The sequence below is a fragment of the Alternaria viburni genome, assembly GCF_023758015.1.
Source record: "Alternaria viburni strain BMP 2772 chromosome Unknown scaffold_26, whole genome shotgun sequence".
Lineage (NCBI taxonomy): Eukaryota > Fungi > Ascomycota > Dothideomycetes > Pleosporales > Pleosporaceae > Alternaria > Alternaria viburni.
In genome coordinates, this window is record NW_026055795.1 from 33,521 (window position 1) to 58,374 (window position 24,854).

General features: G+C 53.1%; 11 protein-coding genes across 11 annotated transcripts; 8 read left to right on the plus strand and 3 right to left on the minus strand.

Annotated features, from left to right (window-relative positions):
* Window positions 1-104: 104 nt before the first annotated feature.
* Window positions 105-1,430, plus strand: J4E79_009609 (uncharacterized protein; the record flags this gene model as incomplete). Its single annotated transcript, XM_049358453.1, has 1 exon — window positions 105-1,430. One exon carries the CDS (start codon window positions 105-107, stop codon window positions 1,428-1,430), a length of 1,326 nt encoding a protein of 441 aa, XP_049206923.1.
* A 287-nt stretch (window positions 1,431-1,717) lies between these two features.
* Window positions 1,718-2,418, minus strand: LOC1 (60S ribosomal subunit assembly/export protein; the record flags this gene model as incomplete). Its single annotated transcript, XM_049358454.1, has 2 exons — window positions 1,718-1,996; window positions 2,077-2,418. The coding sequence occupies 2 exons, from the start codon at window positions 2,416-2,418 to the stop codon at window positions 1,718-1,720; spliced, it is 621 nt and encodes a 206-aa protein (XP_049206924.1).
* A 271-nt stretch (window positions 2,419-2,689) lies between these two features.
* Window positions 2,690-3,316, plus strand: J4E79_009611 (uncharacterized protein; the record flags this gene model as incomplete). Its single annotated transcript, XM_049358455.1, has 3 exons — window positions 2,690-2,788; window positions 2,841-3,205; window positions 3,253-3,316. 3 exons carry the CDS (start codon window positions 2,690-2,692, stop codon window positions 3,314-3,316), a joined length of 528 nt encoding a protein of 175 aa, XP_049206925.1.
* Window positions 3,317-3,702: 386 nt separating this feature from the next.
* On the minus strand, window positions 3,703-4,223 carry J4E79_009612 (uncharacterized protein; the record flags this gene model as incomplete). The annotated part of the gene is made up of 3 exons (XM_049358456.1): window positions 3,703-3,836; window positions 3,905-4,118; window positions 4,188-4,223. 3 exons carry the CDS (start codon window positions 4,221-4,223, stop codon window positions 3,703-3,705), a joined length of 384 nt encoding a protein of 127 aa, XP_049206926.1.
* A 373-nt stretch (window positions 4,224-4,596) lies between these two features.
* On the plus strand, window positions 4,597-5,416 carry J4E79_009613 (uncharacterized protein; the record flags this gene model as incomplete). Its single annotated transcript, XM_049358457.1, has 2 exons — window positions 4,597-4,746; window positions 4,799-5,416. The coding sequence occupies 2 exons, from the start codon at window positions 4,597-4,599 to the stop codon at window positions 5,414-5,416; spliced, it is 768 nt and encodes a 255-aa protein (XP_049206927.1).
* Window positions 5,417-5,773: 357 nt separating this feature from the next.
* On the plus strand, window positions 5,774-6,127 carry J4E79_009614 (uncharacterized protein; the record flags this gene model as incomplete). The annotated part of the gene is made up of 3 exons (XM_049358458.1): window positions 5,774-5,805; window positions 5,872-5,986; window positions 6,050-6,127. The coding sequence occupies 3 exons, from the start codon at window positions 5,774-5,776 to the stop codon at window positions 6,125-6,127; spliced, it is 225 nt and encodes a 74-aa protein (XP_049206928.1).
* Window positions 6,128-6,747: 620 nt separating this feature from the next.
* Window positions 6,748-9,092, plus strand: J4E79_009615 (uncharacterized protein; the record flags this gene model as incomplete). Its single annotated transcript, XM_049358459.1, has 4 exons — window positions 6,748-6,763; window positions 6,807-6,874; window positions 6,925-7,391; window positions 7,442-9,092. 4 exons carry the CDS (start codon window positions 6,748-6,750, stop codon window positions 9,090-9,092), a joined length of 2,202 nt encoding a protein of 733 aa, XP_049206929.1.
* A 263-nt stretch (window positions 9,093-9,355) lies between these two features.
* J4E79_009616 (uncharacterized protein) lies at window positions 9,356-11,347 on the minus strand (the record flags this gene model as incomplete). The annotated part of the gene is made up of 2 exons (XM_049358460.1): window positions 9,356-10,158; window positions 10,741-11,347. 2 exons carry the CDS (start codon window positions 11,345-11,347, stop codon window positions 9,356-9,358), a joined length of 1,410 nt encoding a protein of 469 aa, XP_049206930.1.
* A 1,343-nt stretch (window positions 11,348-12,690) lies between these two features.
* On the plus strand, window positions 12,691-14,197 carry J4E79_009617 (uncharacterized protein; the record flags this gene model as incomplete). The annotated part of the gene is made up of 3 exons (XM_049358461.1): window positions 12,691-13,083; window positions 13,447-14,070; window positions 14,099-14,197. 3 exons carry the CDS (start codon window positions 12,691-12,693, stop codon window positions 14,195-14,197), a joined length of 1,116 nt encoding a protein of 371 aa, XP_049206931.1.
* Window positions 14,198-17,565: 3,368 nt separating this feature from the next.
* J4E79_009618 (uncharacterized protein) lies at window positions 17,566-18,812 on the plus strand (the record flags this gene model as incomplete). Its single annotated transcript, XM_049358462.1, has 3 exons — window positions 17,566-17,859; window positions 17,906-18,147; window positions 18,203-18,812. The coding sequence occupies 3 exons, from the start codon at window positions 17,566-17,568 to the stop codon at window positions 18,810-18,812; spliced, it is 1,146 nt and encodes a 381-aa protein (XP_049206932.1).
* Window positions 18,813-21,465: 2,653 nt separating this feature from the next.
* On the plus strand, window positions 21,466-22,272 carry J4E79_009619 (uncharacterized protein; the record flags this gene model as incomplete). The annotated part of the gene is made up of 3 exons (XM_049358463.1): window positions 21,466-21,603; window positions 21,655-21,777; window positions 21,826-22,272. 3 exons carry the CDS (start codon window positions 21,466-21,468, stop codon window positions 22,270-22,272), a joined length of 708 nt encoding a protein of 235 aa, XP_049206933.1.
* Window positions 22,273-24,854: the final 2,582 nt, after the last annotated feature.

Sequence of the window (24,854 nt, forward strand, 5' to 3'; positions counted from 1 at the left end):
ACCTAGTGCTGAGGTGGGATTTTGATCCGTGGTGTCTTCAGAACTCATACAAGATCGTATCGCCTTCTCGAATCTAGACCGGACAGAACTCCTTCGAACCCATCATGTCTTGGCTCCTCGGCCACAGCAAAACGACCTACACCTCCCATGCCTCGCCAACACCCCTCCAAACCAAGACCGGCTCAAAAACAAACCTGAAAGAGATCGCCGAATCCTCAATCCCACCATGCCGTCTGAACCCCCTCCTCTTCAACGGCCATCTCCAGACAATGTACACAGCCGTCAAAGACCCCGGCCCAGAAATCTACTACAAGCGCCAAATCTTCGACTCCGACCACTCCGTCTACCCCGGCACCTTTGCCGTAGACTTCGTAGTATCAAAAGAAGAAGGCCTCGCCTCCGCTACGCGAATGACTGAAGAAAAGGACACCACCGAACTCCCGGAGAGAACCACAAACTTCACGTCTAAAGAATGGGACGCAATAGGCAGTTCAGACACCACCCCCATGCTAATAGCCCTGCACGGCCTAACCGGCGGCTCCCACGAAGTCTACCTGCGCGAAACGCTCCAACCGCTCCTCACATCCGCAACCCAACCCTGGGCCGCATGTGTCGTAAACGGGCGCGGCTGTGCCTTATCCAAAATCTCCACGCCCCAACTCTTCAACTCACGCGCAACCTGGGACCTACGTCAAACCATCAAAACGCTACACGCCCTCTTCCCCAACCGCCCCCTCTACGCCATAGGCTTCAGTCTCGGCGCCAACATCCTCACTAACTACTGCGGCGAAGAAGGCCCCCGCTGCACCCTCAAAGCCGCGGTATCCTGTTCGAACCCGTGGAACCTAGAAGTCTGTAACACAACCCTCCAATCAACCTACCTAGGCCTGCACATCTACTCCCGCACCATGGGCAAGAACCTCATGAATCTCTTCCACCGCCACCGCTCGCAGATACTAAAGAACCCTGGTATCGACGAGACGGCGCTGTTGGCGAGTAAATATCTGCATGAGTTTGATCGACATGTCCAGTGTCCGACGTGGGGGTATCCGACCGAAGGCGCGTATTACAGGGACTCGCAGTCTGTGGATGCGGTGTTGGCGATTCGAATCCCCTTTTTGGGGATTAATGCGGAGGACGATCCGATTAGCAATAAAGCGGGTCTGCCGTATCAGGAGGTGTTGCAGAATCCGAATACGTTGTTGTGTACGACGGATTGGGGTGGTCATTTGGGGTCTTTTCAGTTGGGTGGGGGACGCTGGTTTGCGAGTGCTGCGGCGGCGTTTTTGGAGAAGATGTTTGCGGAATTGGACCTGGAGGCTACGAAGGGGGTGGACGAGGGGAGGGATGTGAATATGGGAGGGTTGGAGGGGAAGAAGTATCCTATCTTCGATCCGAATCATCGGAGGTTGATATTGCCTGAGGCTTAGATCATGGAGTTATTATTTGGAGATCGGATTGGATTGGATTGTAAATTTGTTTGGGTATCATAGACTTTTAGATATCGTAGATCGCTTGTAGACCTGATGTGTTGCGCGACATATGACGCCCTCTTCTCTGCCGTGCTTATACGCTTGCGTTTGCTGCCTGCGCTGACCATCGACACTGGCCTTCTCGATATCGTACACGATGTGTATCCGCCTCGTCGCAACGTCTGTCCGTCTGCCTTGTACCTCCCCATCAAAATCGTACTCACGCCCGCAGATCATTCCTTCCTTCAACCAAAGCTGACCCTCTTCCTCTGCTTAAACTTACGATCCTTCTCCTTGATCTTATCGCCCTCGTCCTTATTTCCACCAGCACCAGGCTCACTATGCCTCTTCCTCTTCTTCTTGAGATCCTGTTTCCTCTCCTCGAAAGCCTGGTCCTTGTCTGATTTCCTCGCCTCGGCTTCTTTCCGCTTGGCTTCGCGTATCTCTTCTAGCTGGCGTGCTTTGGCGATCTTGGACTCGAGGTGGCCTTCCTTCTCGGCGTTGACGACGGACATGATGGCCATCTGGACGACGTTAGTATCAGGTTCAAGGTAGAGGAATGGAAGATAGAGTAATGGACGGTAGAGGAATGAAAGTAACGTACCATACTAGCCGGATCATCAACAAACTTCTTCCCCTTCTTCACACCCTTTGGTTTCGCAATACCAGCAGGTATAATGCCGTTCAGCGCCGGGATATCCAGTTCCTTCTCCGTATACACGCGCTTCTTCTTCCTGCCGTCCCTGGAAACAACACTCTTGGTCTTTTGCTGGCCACCGGGTTTGGCCAAGGACATGGACTTTTGCTTGCGCTTCGATATGCCCTCGGGCGCGCTACCAGTCGGTTTCGCAGACTTCGCTTTCGGTTTGTTGGCGCCAGATTTTGCAGGGCCGGATTTACCTTTCGAGGAGGTTTTGCCCTTGGTGGAAGGCTTGGAGAGACCCATTTTAGCGAAGAAGGTGGTGCGTGGGTGAAGTTGGCGCAAAAGTTGCTGTTGGTGGTAAAGAAGTCTGGAAGTCTGGAACTTTTCGTCGGCGGTTGGCGAGCTGCAGATGCCGACGGACGCACCAGCACGTAAGTGCCAAGGGCAGGCGCGACCGGGTGGACCGCAACCTCGACTGGCGCAACCGCAACACCAGCAGCTAGCTAGCTCCTTGCATCACACCCACACCACCACAACCCAACTCCCGACCGAGTCGCATACGCATACGCACGGCATGATGGAGGACTCGAATCGCCTCTTCCGCTTCCCCAAGCCCGCGTGGATGAACAGCGCCAACACGCGGACTGCCGGCGTCTACATCGCGGGAGCCTTGGTGCGCGCCTCTCGCATGCCACACCTACTCAGTCACTAACAATGCCGCGCAGTTCGCCATGGGCTTCTACACCCTCATCGACATCTCAGTCTGGTCCAAGTCGGCCATGAACGGCTCCGACCCGTCCGTCCACATCACCTTCGTCGACTGGATCCCCGGCATCTGCAGCGCCCTCGGCATGCTCGTCATCAACAGCATCGACAAGTCGCGTCTGTCTGCCGACAGCTTCTCGTACTCTGGAAACGGCGTCGCGTGGAAGGCGAGGCTGGTGTTGTTCTTGGGCTTTGCGCTGTTGGCTGGCGGGCTTGCGGGCAGTGTCGTGGTTATGGTTATGAAGTTTATTGTTGTTGGGCATACGTGGCCGACGCTCTGGCTGGGCGTTGGAAACGTCGTTGCTAATGCGCTTCTTATGCTGAGGTGAGTACGGTATGTGAGATTATGGGATGGCTGCTAATGTTGCGTAGTTCCGCTGTGCTCTGGATCGCGCAGAACATGGAAGACGAATACACCTACAACCTGGCGTTGTAGGCTACTGATGGATCGAGGGCCAGGATTGAGGACGGATATTGCGTGTCTCGTACCTGCAAGCGCGCATGGAATGGATATAATTATGTACGAGTATTTGAAGGGTCGGGACTGTTCGTCATAGGCAGCTTGTTGTTTCATGCCAGTCATTCAGCGATTTCGAGTTATCATGTTCCAATACGGACAACCAAAGTCATCCTATCCATTATGTTCGATATACTTGTACAAAAAACGCTCAGCAAACTATGGGTACAACATAAACATGGGGCAGCACCGATCCGAATCTTCCGGCTGTCAGCATTTGCTTTCAACGCCCTCAACATTCCTCCAGTGGTCGCGCTGGACCGGATTGTGTGTGCGGTTCCTCATTGCTGAGTCCCGCCGGCGAGTCAGAAGTCTTCTTGCTCCTGGAAGAACAGGGTGAAGCTGATGATGGTCGCGTATATCAGAAGACCGCCGAAGATGGACATGGCCGCTGCGCCGCCCGCGATCTCTGCCGAATGCCATAGTAGTGTTGGGAGCGCTGTCAACGTGTTAGCACCCTGCCAAGATACCCCCAGAATCGTCCCTGTGCCACCCAGGTGTACTCACCAATACCCATGACCACAAAGAAGCCCGTCAAGAACCGCCCAAAGTCGACGACACCGTTTCCGGTGCTTTCCATAAAGTCATCGCGGTTTGCTGCGCGGCCGCAGAGCCAGTTGGGCAGGGGCGCGATTACGTAGGTTGCGACGACGAGAAGCGTGAGGTAGTTCTTAAAGAGCGCGGCGGAGAGAATGACAAGGAGGAAGCCGATCGCCAGGACCTAGTCGAACAATGTTAGCAAGTGCATGGCGGAATAGCGAGCGCGCGTGCATGCGACAGGCTGACGTACGAAGGACAACCCTATGATGGTCTTGATGCCGGCCATGGTGGATTCGTAGCGGGGTGCACGTGACGATTGTATGTTGCAGAGGTATGCGCCGACGTCGCCTTGGTTCGATCCTCGGTCCGGCGGAGATGCGAGGTTACTGTGATGGGTGTCTGGCTGCTAGACGCCTGGTGGTGAGGTTGCGTCGCACGCGCTAAGGGCCATGCCAAGCTTGGAGCTTCTGGAGCTCATCGTCGTCAACAGCGGGTGCCTCCAGCTGCAACACCACACTCTCTCGGTACTCGTCCCACGCCGCACGCCACATCTACGGTTCTCGCTACCAAACCACGGCGTGAATATATAGAACCCTGCGGCTCGACCTCCTCTTGTAACCTTCCACACCCACTTTACACCCCACGTTCCCGCCTTCAACATGTTCCGCAACAACTACGACAACGACTCGGTCACGTTCTCACCACAAGGCCGCATCTTCCAGGTGGAATATGCACAGGAAGCGGTCAAGCAGGGTTCCGTCGTCGTCGGAATCGTCAGCAAGACCCATGCAGTACTCGCCGCAATCAAGGTAATTACTCACGCTCTCTCTACTATACCAACAATCCCTAATAGACTACTAGCGAAATGCCGAAGAACTCTCTTCCTACCAGAAGAAGATCATCACCATCGATTCGCACTTCGGTGTCGCGCTCGCCGGTCTCGCCTCGGACGCCCGTGTGCTCTCCAACTTCATGAAGCAACAATCACTGGCATCCCGCCTCACCTACGACCGCGCCATTCCCCTGTCCGAAATTACCTCTCGCATCGCCGACCGCGCCCAGACCAACACCCAGCAATACGGACGGAGACCCTACGGTGTGGGACTGTTGATTGCCGGTGTCGACGCAAAGGGCCCGCATCTGTTCGAGTTCCAGCCCAGCGGTGTCACACAGGAGATGGTTGCATGTGGTATTGGTGCTAGGAGTCAAATGGCGAGGACGTACCTCGAGAGGCATCTGGACGACTTCGAGGGCGCTAGCAGGGAGGAGTTGATCAAGCACGCACTGAGGGCGCTGAAGGAGTCGCTGTCACAAGACAAGGAGCTGACTGTCGACAACACCAGCGTCGGCATCAGCGGTATTGGCGAGGACTTTGTGCACCACGAAGGCCAGGATGTCGCGGAGTGGCTGGACGCTACCTTTGAGAACAGGGAAGGCGGCGACGATAACGCCGAGGGCGGAGAGGCCATGGAGTTGTAGGGAAGCGTGCAGTTTGCAACACTTAGTATAGCCACTTGACGAGAGACTGTAGATCATGATGTAGCCGCCTGGCTATGAAAATATAATGAACACGATTACGAATTCCTGTATGACTTTGGAGTGCTCAGTGACAGCTTGGAGGTACTCAGTGTCTTTTATAGCTGCTTTCCATCAAGTAAAATATCATGCATCCGCCAGGGTACATTTTACCCAAAAGGCTTCCCGTACCTGATATGTGCACGTGATCTGCAGCTCCGAGCCGCATGCGCGAAATCTCGCCGGAGCTCAGCAACTTCAACACCTGCACCCGCAACCCAAACCCCGTCCACACCCACGAACCCGCACTCTACCATCACAATGGCATTCGCGTGGAAAGCCGCCGGTCTCACGTACGCCCGTCCACTCCTGCCGCCGCTGCAGCCCCAGATTTGGACCCGCCATTGACTGTTGAACAGCTACAACCGCTACATCGCCGTCGCATCGCGCGTCGTGCGCCGCTCGCTCAAGGAGGACAAGCGCATCGCTGCCGAGCGAAGGGGCGAGAGCGAACTCCGCTTCGCCAAGTGGGAGGTGAGTCAGGATGATGGGATGGGATGGATTGAGGAAGTTGAGCTGGGCTAACGGAATGGGCAGAACGGCAAGCAGGGCGAGCTGAAGGAGCTCAACGCTGCGGCGCTCCAGGCACAGGCCGATGCTGCCAAGACCTCGTAAAGCAATTGAGAGAAAGGGACATGGCATAGACACGATGGAGTGGCATGGACAACGGAGGAGCGATGACGCTTGGGGAGGATAGACGTATAAGCTGTACTATCAAGCTGGAGCGGAATCAAAGTCGATGCACACCAACAATTGAGCCGACATTCACTCTCCCCAGTAATCCAATGCGCTCGTGAAGTAGAAGTGAGATCACGGTCGTGACTACCAGTAATGTTGCCGCTTGCCTCGGACGCGCGCCTGTCCAACTCGGCTGTCACAAATCTTCCCGCATCAGCATCGACTCCACCACAACATGGCAGATGCGTCTAGCAGCCACAGCACAGCCCCCACCCCGGATCATGACACAGGTGTAGCTGTTGACGGGGCTGGTAATTGTTTCTTTACTTTCTGCGCAGAGCAGTCGATGCTGATGATGCACAGGCCCCTCACATGCGCAAGAGTCTGCGCCTACCATCTCGGCCTCTACTTCCGCTAATTTACCCTTGAGACAATCGAGAAATCCGGTCGCGGGGACGCAGCCAAAGATTCATGATGTGACGGAGAAGTTTACGAGAGCTTGTAATGGTGAGTTGCGATCTCAGGTACATGGAGGGGCATGGCGGGGCTGCCTCGTCATGTCGTACTCTGGTGGTAGCGACGATATGTTCAGGCAACATGGACTGACAACATTCAGCTCTCGAAGTCGGTCAACTCGTCAAAGATGAATACTTTACGCTGTTTGAGTCCATCGGGGCCATCGAGGTACGCCGCTCTCGTTTCACGAATCAGATTCTATTTCTTACATGCAACAGATCATGGACCCCAAAATGGACAGCGGCTTCCTCCAGCCCGGAGAAACCCTAGAAGACGACTACGATACTCTGGCTCCCCTTCTACCTGAGGAACTGATAGGCATCATGGACCAACTTCTCTGCTACGAAATGGCCTGGCATACCGGCTACCCGTTATCCCAGACTCTCTTCACTTCTTTGCACATCGATAAGCTGCTCTGGCCCGAGACTAAGATCCTCGAGCAGGCGCAGTTCTACCGTGGGGAAATCCTGCATGAGAGACGACCTGGATCGTTGCTGGAGGTACTAAGAGCGTATTGCCTGGCGTTGATCAAAGGGTGTGACTTTGTGATTGCGAAGATTACGGGGAGGGATTACTTTGAAGAGGAGGACTTTTGCACGCATACGTACAATCGGGTGTTGTTTGTTAGTGTGCCGATGGATGTGTTTTTGAGGGAGTTGGATGCGGCGATGGAGACGATTGAGGAGTATGCTTCACCGCGGACTGGACAGTCGATGGCCTGCTGACACATTGTAGTCCCGACTTTGAGATCAACGATGCGCTTCGGAAGGCAATCAGTTCACGATTAGAGCTCCGGAAAGACTTCCTTCGCGCCCTTGACTTGGATCTACCGCTCGACCAGATATCCTATTCATGGCCACCAATACTTCAAGGTATCGACTCGTTGAAGAACACCCACCAGCTTGGGAAGACTGTGCCTGGTGCTTTCAGTCCGAAGATGCAACGCCGTCTCGCCTCCACAGTTCCCCCGCGACCGGTGGTAGAACTCGACTTCAAGGACGCGCTGGAGAAGCTACATCAGATAGCTACTGATTGCGCAGAAGCCACGCGCTTCCCCGCTCTACCCCAGGACCCCCTCGAATACCAGTCCTTCTTATGGCATTTCTCCGCTCGCTCACCCCCACCTCTAACATACGCCCGCTCATACCTGGCAACTCTACTCTTCCACCCCGACGTCCTCAACGCCTCCGTCTCCCTCCCTCTCGTCGACGTAAAGACACTCGTCTTCCCGTCTTCACCCGTCATAGACCCCATCAACTGGACAATGTCACCCCCGCGCAATGCTCTCATGCCCAAACCCCCACGCCTCCAATTCGCAATGCTCATCGACGAATTCGTAGACCGCGCCGGCCAAGCGTACCTCGATCTCTGGGTCGCCATGGGCCAGAATCGCTGCCGACTGAGACGCATGTTGACGCACGTCATCACAGGCTGGGACCTCCTACAAGCTGACGCAAGCTCAATCGACATGGACATTTCCTCCGCGGCTGCCACTCTCGGTCAGAGTGCCCAAGTGATGGAGTTCTCCCTCTCTACCTGGGTCTACCACAAGAAGCTGTGGATGATAGAAAAGGTCATCTTACTCGGTTTCGAACAGGACATCTACCTGCCGGATGAGTATGCGGGCATGTACCTCTTCCTCTCGCTCATCGCTACACGACGGAAAGAGTTGCTAAAGAGGGTGGAAGCACACTACCTCAGTATCTCAACCGAGCTTCTAAAATCGCGACGGTTCAGAGAGGTCCAAGACGTGGAGGAAGCGTCGCCTTTCCTCGACTCCTTGCTCGCTGAGACGGAGGGAACGGCGTCGTTGGCCTTGGCTCTCGCCCGCTTCTACGTAATCTGCGGCTATCTAGGTAAATTGCCCATGCCCCGCCGCACTCCCTTTTCCACAGAAAAGCTCCGGTACGAACTCAGGATGAAACCTTTCCTCGCTTTGCAACCGCCTGAAGCACCGCCTTTTGACGACTTCAAAGCGTATAGCCAGCCTTACGGACCGGTGCCGTCTGCTTCCGAGCCACCACCGGAGGCTTTTGTCAAAGACATCCAAGATAAAGACTCGCAGCTCTGGCAAGAAGTAGACGACCGCATCAAGGCGGCGAAAGCAGCGTTTGCTGAGTACAAGAGATTGGGTGTTGCGACGGCGAAGGCGGAGGGTGTCAAGCCGAGTTGGGAGGATGAGGTTAAGAGGATGGTGGCGAGTTGTGTGAGTCTGGGACTGGCGATTAAGGAGATCAAGGATCTTGTTACTGGCGTGCGTGGTGGGAAGGAGGAGGGGGAGGGGAGGGGGGATGTTGGTATAGGGTTCAAAGTGGAGATTCCGGAGGCGGGTACGGGGAAGAGGTATGCTGAGGGGTGGATTGTTGGTAAGGTGGTTAGGGATTGAGGTGGTGGAGATGGATTGAGGGTGCTGGACGTATGCGGAGGTTGGGATGGCGATGGAGGGTCGGTAGATGGGTTAGTGTGGATGTTGTGATAGACTGGAATAAGCCCAAAAGAGTTATTTGGTCACACAGTTGAGGTTTAGCGGATTGAGTGATGTCTACTTGTTCACTACGAAAATCTCTGTGTATCTGCTGCAGTAAATGTTGTCTCCTAGCCTACATGTATTTGTCATGCTTTCAGCCCATACAAAAGGAAGGGTTTGGATCACGATACCGTCCAGCGAGCGAGAAGCTCCTGAACAATGTCTTGTCCATTATCCTCCGCAGGCTGTGAAGGCTTCTGTGTCGTTTCAGGATAGTAAGGCATACTATCTTCCCACGGATGTGGAGACGAAGAATATTCAACAACGCTGGGAGGCTCGTCGTCCGGCTCGTCGTCCGATTCGTCGTCCGCATCGGCCAATGTTATCGTTGAAGGGGCCGGGTTCTCGGCACTCGATAAATCCGTTATTGGATAGAAATCAGGATCAGGTTCAGGTGTGACAGACTCCTCTCCAGGCTTGAAGGCAGCCGTGGAGGACTTTCCGCTGTACCCTAAAAAGGAACTCTTGCGTTTCGAACCCACTAGGTACTTGAAACGAGCCTCAGGGACTTCTTTTCTGAGTATTTCACCGGCTTGTTCGCTACGTCCGGTACTAGGCATGTGATTGAGATCGGGGGTCGAAGAAGCAGGAGGTGTAAGTAGTGGTGATGACGGTTTATATGGAGAAAGCAGTGCGGTGCCACCCGATAAACCCGGGACACCCGCTGGGATTTTAGCTTCCTTTATCTCCATTTTGAAGATCCACTTGAGTGTTTCAACGTTCAATGTACCGAATACACTGGATACACTGATGTTGCGTTGCAAGCGGACATACGCTATTTCCCAGATCTTTTCTGGAGTTGTTTCTTTGATCATGGTCTGTTGCTCTCGAGTGAGCTCTGACATTGCAATATGTGGATCTTTGCCTTCGTCGGTGTAAGTTTTGACCAGTTTCTCGAGTGAGGCGTGAGGTAGCTCCATCTCATCTAACAAAAGTGAGTCGCCGTGACCTGTTGTGAGTCCCTGAAGATAAGTGGTAGCAAATCCCGAATAGAAGCAGATTACATCCTCATCGGCTGAAGCGGTTGTCTCTTGTGGTCTCATGTCATGTCGCTGGGCTACTACCATCGACTCGAATGATGGGGTAGAAGGTGTGGATATTTGGGGAATGGGTTGATCTGAAGGGTGCGACCCCCCCGATGAACTCGGGCTTGGGGCCATTACTCTTCGTGACACTGGTATACCACTTGGTCTTGAACGCGAACTGGCTTGGACTGGCTCGCTTGGTTCAAGAGATGGATGCGATCTGAGAGGAAATTCTGCCGCTCGAGCTTGTGTATCACTGACGGAGGCCAGAGACACGTTTGCGAGGCTTATACCGCTGCTAGGTAACGAGATTCCTCTACCTCTATCGCTCGAAGGTGAAGTGAACTTTTTCAACGCTGGTGGGCTAGACAGAAAGGCTTTTGTCGAATTTGCCGTCTCAAACGTAGGATTTTGCTTGGATGCCATGCCCTTATCGGTATCAACACCCAAGATAGAGAGTTCATGTGAGTCCTGTCCCTCACTTCGAGCAATCGTGAAAGATTGTTGAGGTTGTGTTTTGACCGTGCTCGCCCGGTGCAGCTGCACAATCGTGGATCCAAGATCCAGTCGCTCCGTATCATGTATCGGTCGCTGTCGTCCATCTCGCTGAGCAAGCGCAAGACTGGCCACAGCAATCATCAAGACAAGATTTCCTTTCGCATCTCGCAAATCGTTGCGGAGTTCGTCGAACTGTGGCTGCAAGAACGGCCATTTGGCTTGTTCGAACCGAGATAGCTTGATGTTCGAACGCAGCGCGGGGCGCTTTCCCACTTGCTCAAATGCGCGACGCAAAAGAGCTTCAATGTCCGTGAAAGAAGCCCGGCAACGACGGAGAGCGTGCGAGATGTCGTTGAGGGCGACGGAGTTGAAGACTGATTTCAGCGTGCCTTGCGCATCAGGCTGAGGTATGATGAGTTCGCGCACTTGGTTGAGGATAGCGCATGTGCTGCTAATATCGTCTGCGATGCTTGTGACTCTTTGACTCGCTGTCGCGACCTTTTCGGCGAGTGCGTACAGCTTGACACAGGCTTGTACGCCAGCTGCGGTGATGCCGACCACGGATCCCGCGATGCTGAGAGGATCTGCCATTCTGAGCTTTCGAAGCAGTAATTGTGTCTACTCAATCAGTAAAATCATCATCCATGCGCGGGAAGAGGATAGAAGCCAGAACCATGAGTTTGTAGCTGATAAGATTGCGAAGGCTGAGATGTGCGTCTTGGGGGCGCAGCCGGCTTACTCGATATCGCGTGCAGCTCACCCTGTTCATTCAATACGCGAGACAGACGCCGTGCAGTCTACATTAACATGGAAAGCGGATGTTAGCAGGATATTACCGCAGTCAGACTCTTAGATCATTGGCTTTGGTTGTATCCTCTATGGGCGGGCTTTCGATATGTCCCTCGAATAGGGTGGGCTCATCATGCCGGCAGATGGCCGCATGGTGGTACCTAGGTGGTAGCACAGCTCAGCTCAGCCTCATTCAAAAGAGATCTTCAATTTTCAAGGCTCATGGTGCGGTCACCGCTCGTTCTTGTTGTCAAAGTCTAGTGCCCAGGGTGTTGGATGTCTCCAGGAGCCGGTGTAGACCCTGCCAATCTACCCCGCCCCACTTCAGCTTCGCACGACGCCAACCCATGTCTCTCAGAAGGATGCACCTCGACCCCCCAACGGAATAGCCACGCCACTGCTGACATGATCATGTTATCTCCCACTCCTTCGCTGCTGCCAGCACACTATCTGCGAATTTCCATCGCGACCACCTCTTGTGGCAATTTGATCAACTTCCTTCCACTGCTTCTACAACATGCACCTTCTACGGCGTGACGCCGACGGCGAGTTCAGCCTTGCTGACTATGACGACAGACAGCTGCCGCCCTACGCGATACTGTCACACACCTGGGGTTCCGATAACGATGAAGTGTCCTTCAAAGACATCGTGAAAGGCAGAGGCAAAGAAAAGCAAGGCTATGCCAAACTACACTTTTGCGCCAACGTAGCTGCCAATGATGGCCTGGAATATTTTTGGGTGACCTGACGATGTTCTCCATCCTTCGCGCATCGCATCGGCTAATATCTATTAGGTGGATACGTGCTGCATTGATAAGAAAGATAGCGTGGAACTCTCGAAAGCGATCAACTCCATGTTCTCGTGGTATCAACATTCAACTCGATGTTACGTCTATCTTTCAGATGTGACAGCCCCGCCTCGAACGCCTTGGAAGACGGCGTTCCAGAAGAGCAAATGGTTCACCAGAGGCTGGACTTTACAGGAACTACTCGCTCCATCTTCCGTGGAGTTCTATACCGTTGATGGGGAGCGCCTAGGTGATAAGCGAACACTGTCGCAGGTTATCCATCAAGCTACAGCTATTCCTTCGCGAGCTTTGGAAACATCCCCGCTGCGTCTTTCAAATTTCAGTATAGAAGAGCGCATGTCCTGGGCAGCTGGACGGGAAACCAAACGGGAGGAGGACGCAATCTACTCTCTACTTGGCCTCTTCGACGTACACATGCCACCTATCTATGGTGAAGGCAAAGCAAATGCATTCGATCGCCTCGAATTGGAGATGCAACGAAAGCTAGCACTTGATAGTTCACGCAAAAGGACCGCCGAGGAGGCCTTTGAAACCACGCTACAGGAAGGAAGCAATTCAAAGCTGAAACAGTCTGCAAGCGACAGGGCGCAAGAGCATTCAGTGGCAATGCAGGACTGGTGGGCTGAAGCCATGGCCAGGAATATGGGGACACCCAGAGGCTATGCAAAAGTCGCTGTATTGCTCTTGAGATGGGCAGATGAATTGGATGATTTACGAACCAGTGTCGAAGTAAGTGGTTTCAGATTTAAATCAAATTCTGTATTTTTGAGCTCCCTCGCATGAGGGCTCTTTGATTTTCGGAAGAGACAGAACACTATGGTTCTAACAGGATCGCAGGTGAGGGAGCTCGAAAATGTCTTCCGGGACCGTTTCCATTTCGAGACGGACGTTGCTGAACTCAGCCACCGAAGCAAACCACAACATCAAATGGATCGAGTCTTAACCACGTTCGTTGAGAACCACGATCACCCTCATAACTTGTTGATCGTGTTCTATACAGGCCATGCTGTCCACTATAAGAATGCCAGTAGACTCGAGTTTTTACCGTCCTTAGAATCATCAACGGCTCGTGGCACTTCCACTAGTGGTCAGATAAACTGGTACAAGACGGAAGACTACCTCCGCTCGGACGAAATCGACGGAGACGTTCTTGCAATACTAGACGCAACGTATGCGAGTAACGGCAATACAGGTCATGTACCCGAGGACGTCAGCAACTCCAACTACAGGGACCAAGAGACTACTCGGCGTTTTCAGTTGATGAACGGCTGTGGTCAGATACCTCCTGGCCGTTTGTCGTTCACGCGCAGGTTGATTGACGGGTTGAAAGAGCTTCACGAACGTACCAACAACTCCGCGTTTTCAACTCAGGACCTTCATCAGTGCATTGAGATGAGACCCCCAGGCACAAGCCCTGAACTATGGTCTTTGCTACCAGACAAGCGCCATATTCCTTTAACACCGATGGTCCAATTAGGGCTCGATGCGAGAGTACCCCAGCAGCACCGTAAGCGCCCTGGACGAGGATACCTGAAGCTCGGTCTCGAAATTAGGGATGCGTCTTTGGAACAGGAACAGGTAGATTATCTTGCAAAGGTTTTGTCGAGAGCATTGGACAAACAGTTCATAGGCCTTCGCGGGATTGATTGGCTTGGGTTCGAGCGTCGTGAAAAGGAATTTATCTCCTTCTCCGAAAACCTTGCCTTGAAACTGAGGGTAATTGGGAAGTGGAAAAGGCTTATAGCAAAGAGGAAAGCAGGAAGTGCCTCTGCCGTTCATCAAGCCCTTCTTTCGTAGCAGAGTCAAGTTTAGCGAATCTGAGCTTGTGAGTGGCGTGAACTAAACACCCATATGTTGCAGTCTCCGTACACTGTGCGGTTTGCGACGCACGACTTGATGAAAGGCATCGCATTGATCTAGAAGCGCGCAGCGAAGTAATAGTGTATGCGTTCTTGTGAGTTGAAAATTAGAGAGATTCAGCCGGAAGGGACGAACGACTTGCGCCCAGTCGTAACCCGCAAGCAGCCCAGGCAATCGAAACGTGAGCAACTCTGCCAAATGCGTCGCGATTTAATCCTCGTTGTTGTATCCTCAACTCGTTGGTGATGTAAAACACTCGCCAAAGATGAAGAGCCCTTGATCTCCAAAAATGTTCCCCGTCAACCGCGATGACCTTGTCGTACCTACGTACCAGCATAACTGCGCTCTTCATGATTTCGAGCTTGTGACGCTATGAACAGCTATCTGACTTTCGTGAGCTCATGATTGTAAACGTGTATAGTAATCACACAGTTCTGTGCTGATCGTATTGCAGTAGTTGACTTTAGCGGCAGCACAAACACGCGCAGTCAATACAAACGTTCCTTATCGTCGAAAGCTTGTACGTCGCATGCCAGCGGAGGCTCATCCGACAAGTGAAATACGTAGCTTTTTCTCGAAACTCAGATAATGGCGAATTGGTTTTGAGGCGTTGAGCCAGCCAGCACATGAGCGTCTTGATTGCCGTGTAGCCGGTCTCTAGGGTTAGAATACCGAGCTGAAGGCTAAGGCGATTCTTCTGGCGTTTGTAGACCGCCTTGCGTCTTGACAAATGTATCGTTGTTTATTCCCGAATCATCGACTATGATGTTAGCATCCAAGCCGGTATCATCCAGCGCCTATTGTGTCAGTTCGCGCTTCACATGTTCTCTCAGCAACGTGATTCGAGTGGCGCGGTCAGTATATAGCGAAATTGTGCTTGTTCACAGCATTCTCACATGCATGGCGACCGAAATGGCGAGATGCAGACGACATCAAGAAGATAAAGTTCTGGCAGACGTGGAATGGTGTGTTAATGCGAGGTGACATGTTGGTTCGAAGGTCTGTGACTCTCTAAGTATTGACCAGTGACTGCAGATCAGGGGCCGACGATCGTTGTGCTGGAGCTCCGAGACTGCTCAGAAGACGTTGGCTTGTGCTTGAACTATTCGTTCGGGTCAGCTTCATGCGGGGCGCCTCACCCCGTCTCGCTTACCTAGAAAGTGTCAATCGCAAAGATGCCAAAGATGCCATATGTCGATCCAACGGCGAACCCATCTTCGTGCAGGATCTGGGAAGACCCTGGCTATACATACCAGAGCTATTGAAACGTGAAGGTGCCAGAGGCGCGGTACTGCAAGATGGGAACAGCAATCGACATGCGTGCCACAACGCAGCCCACGTTACAGCTAGGATACGCACGCTACTCCTGCATCGTTGAGGAGGTTCGGAGATCTGCGTGGCTAGTAAAGATACCACAGTCTATGGCTGGTGTTCGGGTCAGCTCTCACGGTATCATTGCTGCGGTCTCGAACTAGACTAGTGCGCCAAGAAGACGATTTGGCGCTATCGACCCGTTCCGGCTGAGATCACGTTTCACGAGATGCTTCCGAGGTTCCGGCATCCTCCTCCTAACCCAGGCATCCACTTGCTTGCAAGCACTCTACATTGCAAAATCATGACGCACTTCTACAAAACTTCTTTCATATTGCGCAACAGATCACAAATCAACTGATGTCGCATGGGCTCCGTGTTCGTCTGGCTGCATCGCTGACGTAGCGCAAACCTTCTAACCGACCCTGTCCGGGCACACCTCAGCTGTAGGATTTCCAAGGTTCTGTCGCACCCCGCGTTATGCCGCTGCCAGCACAATATCTGCACGGGATCACGGTTCCTGAGGCAGTACTCGAGTTTGAAACGGACGTTACCTCATGAATGATCCTTCAGCAAATCTTTCCCACGCGAACGACACACGCTGCATTGCCTGGTATGCCAAAATGGCATATGCATCGCAATGTTGTGTGACGCCTGATCGGTAACAAGACTCAGCAGTACACTCAGCGGGCCTGTGTTAGGCGAGATGATCTCGCACGGTGTTTACGACGCACAAGAGTTTGACTACAGCTGCGAGGCCTTCCGCGCCTGTTGAGCACACTTCGGACACGATAGAGTCGTGGCATCGCGTGGCGTGGCGTTGTGCCTCATCAGTACACCAGAGTTTCCTTAAACCCGCGGTCTACAACACGGACAAAGGCGGCCCGCCTTACAAGCACTTTACGATGCATATTTCTAATCAGTTATTTGGAGGGCCTGTCTTGAACGGCGGACCAGAGCGCACCAGGATGGTACGCGGTAAGGCAGCTAACGATGATAGAGTTTGAAGTCCGATCCGCAGGGATGCTTCCGAACATCAAGACTCGCCATTCTCTGCTTTAGTGTCGCACTAGGTCTACGGGCAGATTACACCACACAAATTAGCCGGTATTTGGTGGCTTTCGTGCATGACGCTACCAGCTTCGAGTGGTACCCTGTTCAGTATTCCGTGCTGGTGTACCCCTCAGCATGTGAAGATATCATCTTGACGCGGACGCACAACTTCACCAGCCAGTACCGGAGGCGGAAAGATTTGCTGAGCATACGGCCAATGAACAACAATGCTACTCGACCGTACAAGAAACAGTCGCAGTATGCTCACGCCGAAAGCTTCGTGCTTGGGTCTCGCCTGATCATGAAAGCCATTCGTACGGACTTAGCCAGCCTGGTCATTCAGCAACGGACGTCGTGTATTCGACCAAGACGATTTCTTGTGTAACATCGGGTGCGCCACGCGAAAGCTCGTTCGTCAAAGCACCTGCATGATCTTCACCCGGTGAACCGAGGGACGAGTTCCTGGTTTGGGAGACGTTCATTCGGTTGACGGCAAAGATCAGCATCCGCCATGAGAAACGCATGGACTGCATCATGCAAGTGAGTTCGTATGTCGTCTTGCTCACTGCAGCGGTTCGCCATGAAATACGCCCCTCGAATCTGGACTATTTGCGTGTCCCGTGAGGAGTGTCTAGTCTCATTGGCCGGAGCCAACTTCTTGCCGTCCGCTAAGTCTAGCTTCTTCGTTAGGCACAGCATCTCCCCAGATCTTCCCTACCGCTGCTTCCAGGGTCATGTTTATCCATCGGTTTTGAGTTTCGGATACCTCCTCAAACGACGTAGCATCCCGGTTCTGTGTGAACTGGCGCACTAGCCCGTGCAGCCTGCAGTGCAGGTACCTCTGGGCGCAGTGCCTGACACATGTACTCTTCCACACACAGGGAACCGCGAATACATATGTAAAGGATTGCCTTGGTCGCCTCATCGTACCTGTCCGACACATCGACAAGCAACGTGTGGCATCCTCTGTACCTTTTTGCAACCACCATGGATCCTTTAACACCCGAACAGTCGGCTGCCTTGGCCAAGGACGATCGGGGTCCACTCACCAAGTCTATCGTCGTTGCCTTTACATGCATCGCAGTGATATGCGTTGGCCTACGTCTCTTCACTCGGCTTCGATACTTGGGACGAGCATTAGGATGGGAAGACTACACCATCGTAGTCTCCATGGCTCTCTCCATTGCCACCGGCATACTTCAGGTCATGCAAGCAAACGCCGGCAACGGCAAACACGCCCCCCTCATCGAGTTCCCTACCGGAGTTGAAATCATCTTGAAGGTGAGGAACCATCCTCTCTTCATACTATCAAGCTAATGTATCCCAGTACCTGTTCTGGAGTATCATTTGCTACAACGCCAGCCTCATGTTCACCAAAGTGTCTATTCTTCTGCAGTACGGCCGAATCTTCACTGTGCGAGAGATGCGCATCCCTCTCCACATCGTTATGGCCATTTGCATCCTTTGGGGTGTATCTACGATCATCACTTCGATCTTCACATGCGTCCCTATCCACGCTTACTGGAAAATCCTTGAGCAGCCGACTTCGAAGTGTATCGACAACAAGACGTGAGTGCTACCAACTTGCTCAGCCTTACGATGCGCAATGCTAATTTGGTAATAGGATTTGGTATGTGAACGCTAGCATCAACATCGTAACCGATCTTCTCGTCGCCTTCCTTCCCGTTCGAGTCATCTGGACCCTGCAAATCGCCATGCGTCAGAAGGTTGCTCTCCTCGCCATCCTTACTATCGGTTGGTTCGTGTGTGTCGTGTCGATCCTTCGGCTCCACGCCCTCGTCGTCCTGGTCGCACATCCCGACGACAACACTTATTACAGTGCACCAACAGCCTACTGGTCCGCTATCGAGATGAACCTTGCTATTGTGTGCGCATCACTCCCTGCACTTAAGCCACTGGTCGTCAAAATCATTCCCGGCTTCTCTTCATCGCTCAACGCCAGCAGAGCAATCTACGGAAATGGCACGGGAACTGGAGCCAGCACGAAGCAAATTGGTGTCAGAAGCACAGCAAGACGCATGGACGACGATTTTGAATTGGGTCGACCAGGTAGCACGACACCATACCAGACAACTTCTGAAGAAGGAGGCATGTATGGCAAGAACATATACGTTTCGCGACATTTCGAGCAACATTTCGAACAGAGCTCGCGCATCAGCGACAGCGAGAGCCAGAAGGATCTCGTCGCGGAGCCAAATTCGGTACTTCACTGAGCGACTGTTACATAGAATTTGACATCTTTCTTCCGAAACTTGCTGATGCATGAACCCGTCTCCTCTCCTCTCCACTTCCCGGTCTGATGTTGAAAGCTCTCAACGGAACAGCGCACGGTGCCTCGCGACGTGCCGCCTGCCAGGGAATGCATCTCGGTTATCATCTCCTGAGCCCGCAGGCGCAGTGCGCAAAACGCCTCTTTCCTATACCCACCACTCGTTCATACAGTCGAACTCCGCCGCGCGCTGAATGGCTAATGCCAGTCTTGGCCTCCACTATTAGCCGTGATCATGGACGCGGGCGAGAATGCAGCGCCACCCGCCGGAAGGCTTCAATTTGATATCCTTCGAGTATAGCACCAAGGCCCAAGGGGTTCTTGATTAGCGCACCGAGGTACGTACCTGAGCGCTGGGCTATGATACCTGGGAATGCCGCCTGCCTAACACGGCCAAGCATGAGGCCTCAACATCAACGGACGCTTTGAACCGACCTGCCGCCGTCATCTGCATGACACGTGAGCCACGCGTCTGACGGAGATGCTCCCTGTGGCACGCAACGTCGACGATGCCGACGGAGCTGTCGATCACCCTCCGGCATCTCCACAGGCATCTCTCGCTAGCCCGTTCGAGCCTGGCACCTCGGTAACGGCCCGATTGCGCACCAGCATGCCGGTCGCTTCTTATACCCGTTGCCTCCCTTTCGCGAACGTGAATCGCGTATGTACTTATAGCAATCTCAATCGGTCCGCGAACCGGATCGCTGGTCGATTCCATACCTGTCGGAGAGTGTTCCGAAAGATCGGCGCTCTGCCTCCCGGGCGTCTTCGCGTAGTTGAGTACGGTAGCAAAACACCTTGTGTTAGACGAATCGCATCTCTCATATACATAGATCGGAAACCGGCAGAAGAAGGGCCGGTGACACTGGATCTCACCAGTGTACCGGGTTCTATTGATCCTGACGACTTACGTGCCTTAGCAGATCAGAATGGAAGGACAGCAATGTTCGACGTGCCCAAGGGGCCGCTTCTAGTGTTCTCAGGAGGACACTATTCTCGAGGAGATCCGAGTAGGTTCGTTGATGCGCTAATGTTCTGTGACGCTTCCCATCACGCCCCATGGTGACAGTTCACGAGATCATCGACTTGAGATGGTACGATGTTTACTCATCAATGGGAATCTTGATTTCGCCATGTCAATAATCGTACGATCTTATACCCGGCATGCAAATCTGATCGGAATTCTGCACCGCGTCCTATGGCGAAAAGTTCCGTGAACATGTACCCATGGTCGCGGAAGCATCACGTACATTCACTCCGCCCAGGGCTTCCTTGCAACGGCTCTCAATCCCAAGTATACCCAGAGCTCCGAGCCGTCCTCCTGGTTGCGAACTCAAACCCAGCCCGATCGCAGATCTGACATGTCGTGGCACGGCGAAAACACCTGTAGCGTCTAGCGGGATGTGAATATCAACGGAGCTTTTATTTAGATCGCGTATAATAAACCTTCTTGATCTGTCTAAACTCTATTTCAGACATTACGTGCTGGTGTTGCGGATGTCGCAACATTGCGATCGACAAGAAGAAGGCGTCTAGCATCACCACTAGAATCCATTCTGAACACGCAGGGGAGTAGGTGTACCACTATCAAGCTTCTTCCCCTTAGTCTCCGTGATGTCGAGACCGAGGAAGGTGGCTGGTCGAATATCGCGCTCTATCGTGGCGTGAGTTTTGCATCATCCACCAAGACCAGGTACCCAGGTACGGCTCGGGGGCTATCATCCGACCGTCCGACGTGGTAGAATTCCTGTCTTGGGGTTGAGGAACACGATAAATCAAATATGACTAATCTTTGCACAGTTGCTACCTTGTAGGTACCTGGGAATGTAACAATAGTTCGCTGGGATCCTTTGCCGTTAGCGTCGATGACCGCAAGAACAGCGGGGAAGTGCGCGACCCGCTCCGGGCCTTGAGCGCCGCTGCATCGTCCCACCTGGCCGTCTACTTCCTTCCTTCGCATCACTCACAACCCCATTCATCAAACTTCAATCTCATTTGCGACAACACCATCGCCATCAGGAGTGCATCTGTCTTCCCCTGTCACGCCTTGTGACGTGATTGTGTAGTTGTCATCCCATTTCGGCGCGGGGCTTGGTGGGCCGCACTGGTTGCATCGCATATAGCACCTGTTTATTCACCTCAACTTGGCCGTCGCATCTGCGTGGAGCGATGCATCCCAGTTGGTACACGAGTACACCAAATATGGAGGACCTTCTCCTCGATATCTCCCGTTGGTGGGTCTTCTCGTGCAAGATTGATCCTCATATTGCGGGGTGCGTCATATCTAGATGAACTGTGGATCCATGGAGCGACTTTTGAGGCCATTATCCGTGGTTATTTGGCAGAGCGAGATCTGATTACTGGGATGGAGTCCCCCATGATCACCGGAGAGGCTGTCATTACTGCCAACTAGACACTTTACCAAGACCTTCATCTTGGCTGGTTAGCTTATTCTTGGGATAAGAGGAGCTGAGCCCTTTAGTGCAGATATCGTTTTGACCTCGAAGGACACTAAGGTTGCACTACATAGGCATTCAATTACAGTCTAGAAGTTGCGTTCCGCCCAACACGTTACGAAAAGTATACACTCTGCCAACATGCGCGTCACCATCCGCTCTGCATGGCTGGCTATCGCAGCCTTGGCAGCAGCAGCATCAGCAACTCCAATGGAACTAACAAATCGCCAATCGACGGTGAAGATCATGGCCCTCGGCGATTCGATCACCGGTAGCCCAGTATGTACCCTGCACCAATACTACTGCAATACGTACTTAACCACGACATAGGGCTGCTGGCGGGCTTACCTCTGGCAAAATCTCCAAGAATCCGGTATCAAGAACACCGACTTTGTAGGCAGTCTAGCTGGCCAGGGCTGTGGCTTTCCATACGACGGAGAGAACGAGGGACATGTAAGCTTATCATCACGCACCCATTGCACGGCTGACCCGGAACATCAGGGCGGCTTTCTAGCAGTAAATATCGCGAACCAGAACCAGCTTCCCGGTTGGCTCTCGTCCGCCAAACCCGACATCGTCATGATGCACCTCGGTACGAACGACGTGTGGAGCAACCGCTCGCCTCAAGAGATCACCACCGCATTCAGCAAGCTCGTGGACCAGATGCGCGCCTCGAAGCCCACGATGAAGATTCTCGCCGCGAAGATCATTCCCATGAGCCCTTCGAACTGCGCTGAGTGTGGACAACGTGTCGTTGCCCTGAACACTGCGATTCAAGCTTGGGCGGCAACCAAGACGACTGCAGACAGCCCCATCACGGTCGTAGACGCGTGGACTGGGTTTGACACGAAGACTATGACCGGCGATGGCGTTCATCCGAATGATGCGGGTAATAAGAAGCTGGCCAAAGCGTGGTTTCAGCCGTTGGCGGATGCCATCAAAGGCTGATATGTCTGAACAATCAATGTCTGCGTTTTACCAAGAGGACGCGACTATGACATATTCTCGGGCCATTGGTGTATACATCTGTACTGAGACGCGTTGGTGTGTAGGCTCCGTTCGCTGTTTTTGGCCGCTCCTCCACTCTGCAAGAAATACTTGTTATCCTCAAATTGCATGAACGATTTCTCCTCCGGACTCCGAAACCCCGAATGTCCTCGTACATAAATTCGTACGAAGTTTGCTTATGTTCCGTGTCGTCCCATCGTGTTGTCGATGAGGGTTCGGCGTGCCAAGATATCCGAACATGAGGCTGTCGGCGATACTTCGTAGCAATCAGCCACTCCAGAAACGCGTGTACTTTCCTGTTTAGGGAAGAGACACAACATCGCTTTCGGCCGTAAGAATAAACTGAATGCGTACGCTTCGCGCATTGCGGACTCTGGAATCACCGGTATGATGGGTGATTTCTTATATATGGTATCGAGACCGAGTATGAGCATTCTCACCATCAAATTCTACATACCAGCTTCTCTATATCTGCCTCTGGAACCAATATGCTCATGCGAATACTCACCACGGCAACGCTATATGCTGCAACGAACGCCATACCAGCACGACAGCCATCCTTTGCGGACACCGTATTCCACAACGGCTCCATCTACACGCTGGACGCGGATTCGTCAAAGGTCGAAGCGCTCGCAATCAAAGACGGCATCATCACCTTTGTCGGATCAAACGAGGATGCCAAAGTACGCATTGGCAATACGACCCAGGTAGTCAATCTCCAAGGCCACGCTGCCATTCCAGGCTTGATCGACTCTCACATGCACATCCTCGGTGGCGGCATTTATCTCCTCAAATGCGACCTGAACTACCAGCCGCTCGACCTAGCTGGAGTTCTCCAGCATATCCAACGCTGTATTGACGATGAACCCGACAAACCGGACGACGCTTGGATGGAAGCGGTGAACGTGGACTATTCGACTCTCACATCACGGAGTGGATCTGTCGACAAGACGAGCATCGATGCGCTCAAGACGAAGCGACCCGTAGTTGTCCGCTCGAGCGACTATCACACCATCCTAGTAAATTCTCGGGCGTTGGAGATATCCAACATCACCGCGGCGACCCCAAACCCATCTAATGGCCATATCGAACGGCTACCCGGAAGCCAGGAACCTTCAGGTGTACTCGAAGACAATGCTTCTGATCTACTCGGCATACCTCTGCCTTCACCGGAAGAGGCTGTGAAGGCCGCTCTAGCTGCTATGCAGCTACTACGCCAGTCCGGTATCACTACCTTCCAAGAAGCAATGGCTTTGAAGGAGTACGACCAGGTGTTTCAGGCTGTCCAGCAGGGAGGAGGTCTGAGCGCACGAGCGTTCTTTGACTACCGTATCGATGCCCCAAGCTCCGTCGCCGAAGTGCCTGATCTAGTGGCCAAGACTGTCGAGCTCATTCGCGGGTTCGATAATAACTCTACGATGCAGCCTGCTCCATCACTCAAATGGCATGCCGTTAAGGCCTTCTTGGATGGTGTCATCACGTATCCGGCAAGGACTGCAGCTCTCATTGAGCCATACTGGAGCTTGGTCAATGGGTCTAACACGACATGGGCACCTGACCCAAGCACGCTCAGGAAGACATACTGGGAACCTGAGATCCTTGCAAGTACTCTCTCGGGCTTCTTCCTCGCTGGCATAGATGCGCAACTTCATGCCGATGGCGACCTTGCTGTCCGCGTTGGTCTTGACGCCGCCGAATCGTTCCGCAAAGCGCACCCCGGACACGACTTCCGCCTTGGCCTAGCGCACGACGAGCTTTCTCACCAGGATGACTGGCACCGTTTCAAGGAATTAGAAGTCGATGCCATCATGAGCTTCCAGTGGTCGCAACTCGCCCCTTCATACCTCCCCAACACCTTCCCATCGCTGGCCGAATACCGCCGCCAAAACCTGCAAGCCTATGCCGAGATCGAGAAAGCCGGTCGACCCGTTACCTACGGAAGTGACTGGCCAGTCGATCCTCTCGACGAGTTCCTTGCTCTGAAGATAGCAGTCACACGGTCGGGTGATCCTGGTAATCCCCATTCCTCGGCATCTCAGGGCGCTCCTTACAATGGCACGTTTCCTGGTGAAGGCATCTCCCGCGAAGCTGCTCTTCGCGCCATCACTATCAACGGCGCCAAGTTCCTGAGGGCTGACAAGTACATTGGATCCCTGGAGGTTGGCAAGTTTGCTGATCTGATCGTCTTAGAGAACGACTACTTCACCGTGCCAGAAGAGATGATTGGTCGCCAACGTGTCCAGCTTACGATGGTGGGAGGTGAGGTGGTGTATATTGCCAAAGAGGCTGATCAGAAGTTTGGAAATATCACAGCTAAGTATCCTAATGATGACACAGCGAGTGTTGCTCTGGATCGCAAGGCAATCGGCGGCTTGGACCGTAAGCAGGTGTCGATGAAGGGAGCTGTGAATGCTGCAAAATTGAGGAAAAGGAATGAGTGCGTGCACCATTGAAGTGGCGTAGGCACCTGGTGGTAGTATGGCCCGATATGTTTCAGTCGATTAGAACATGTAGCCTCTTAG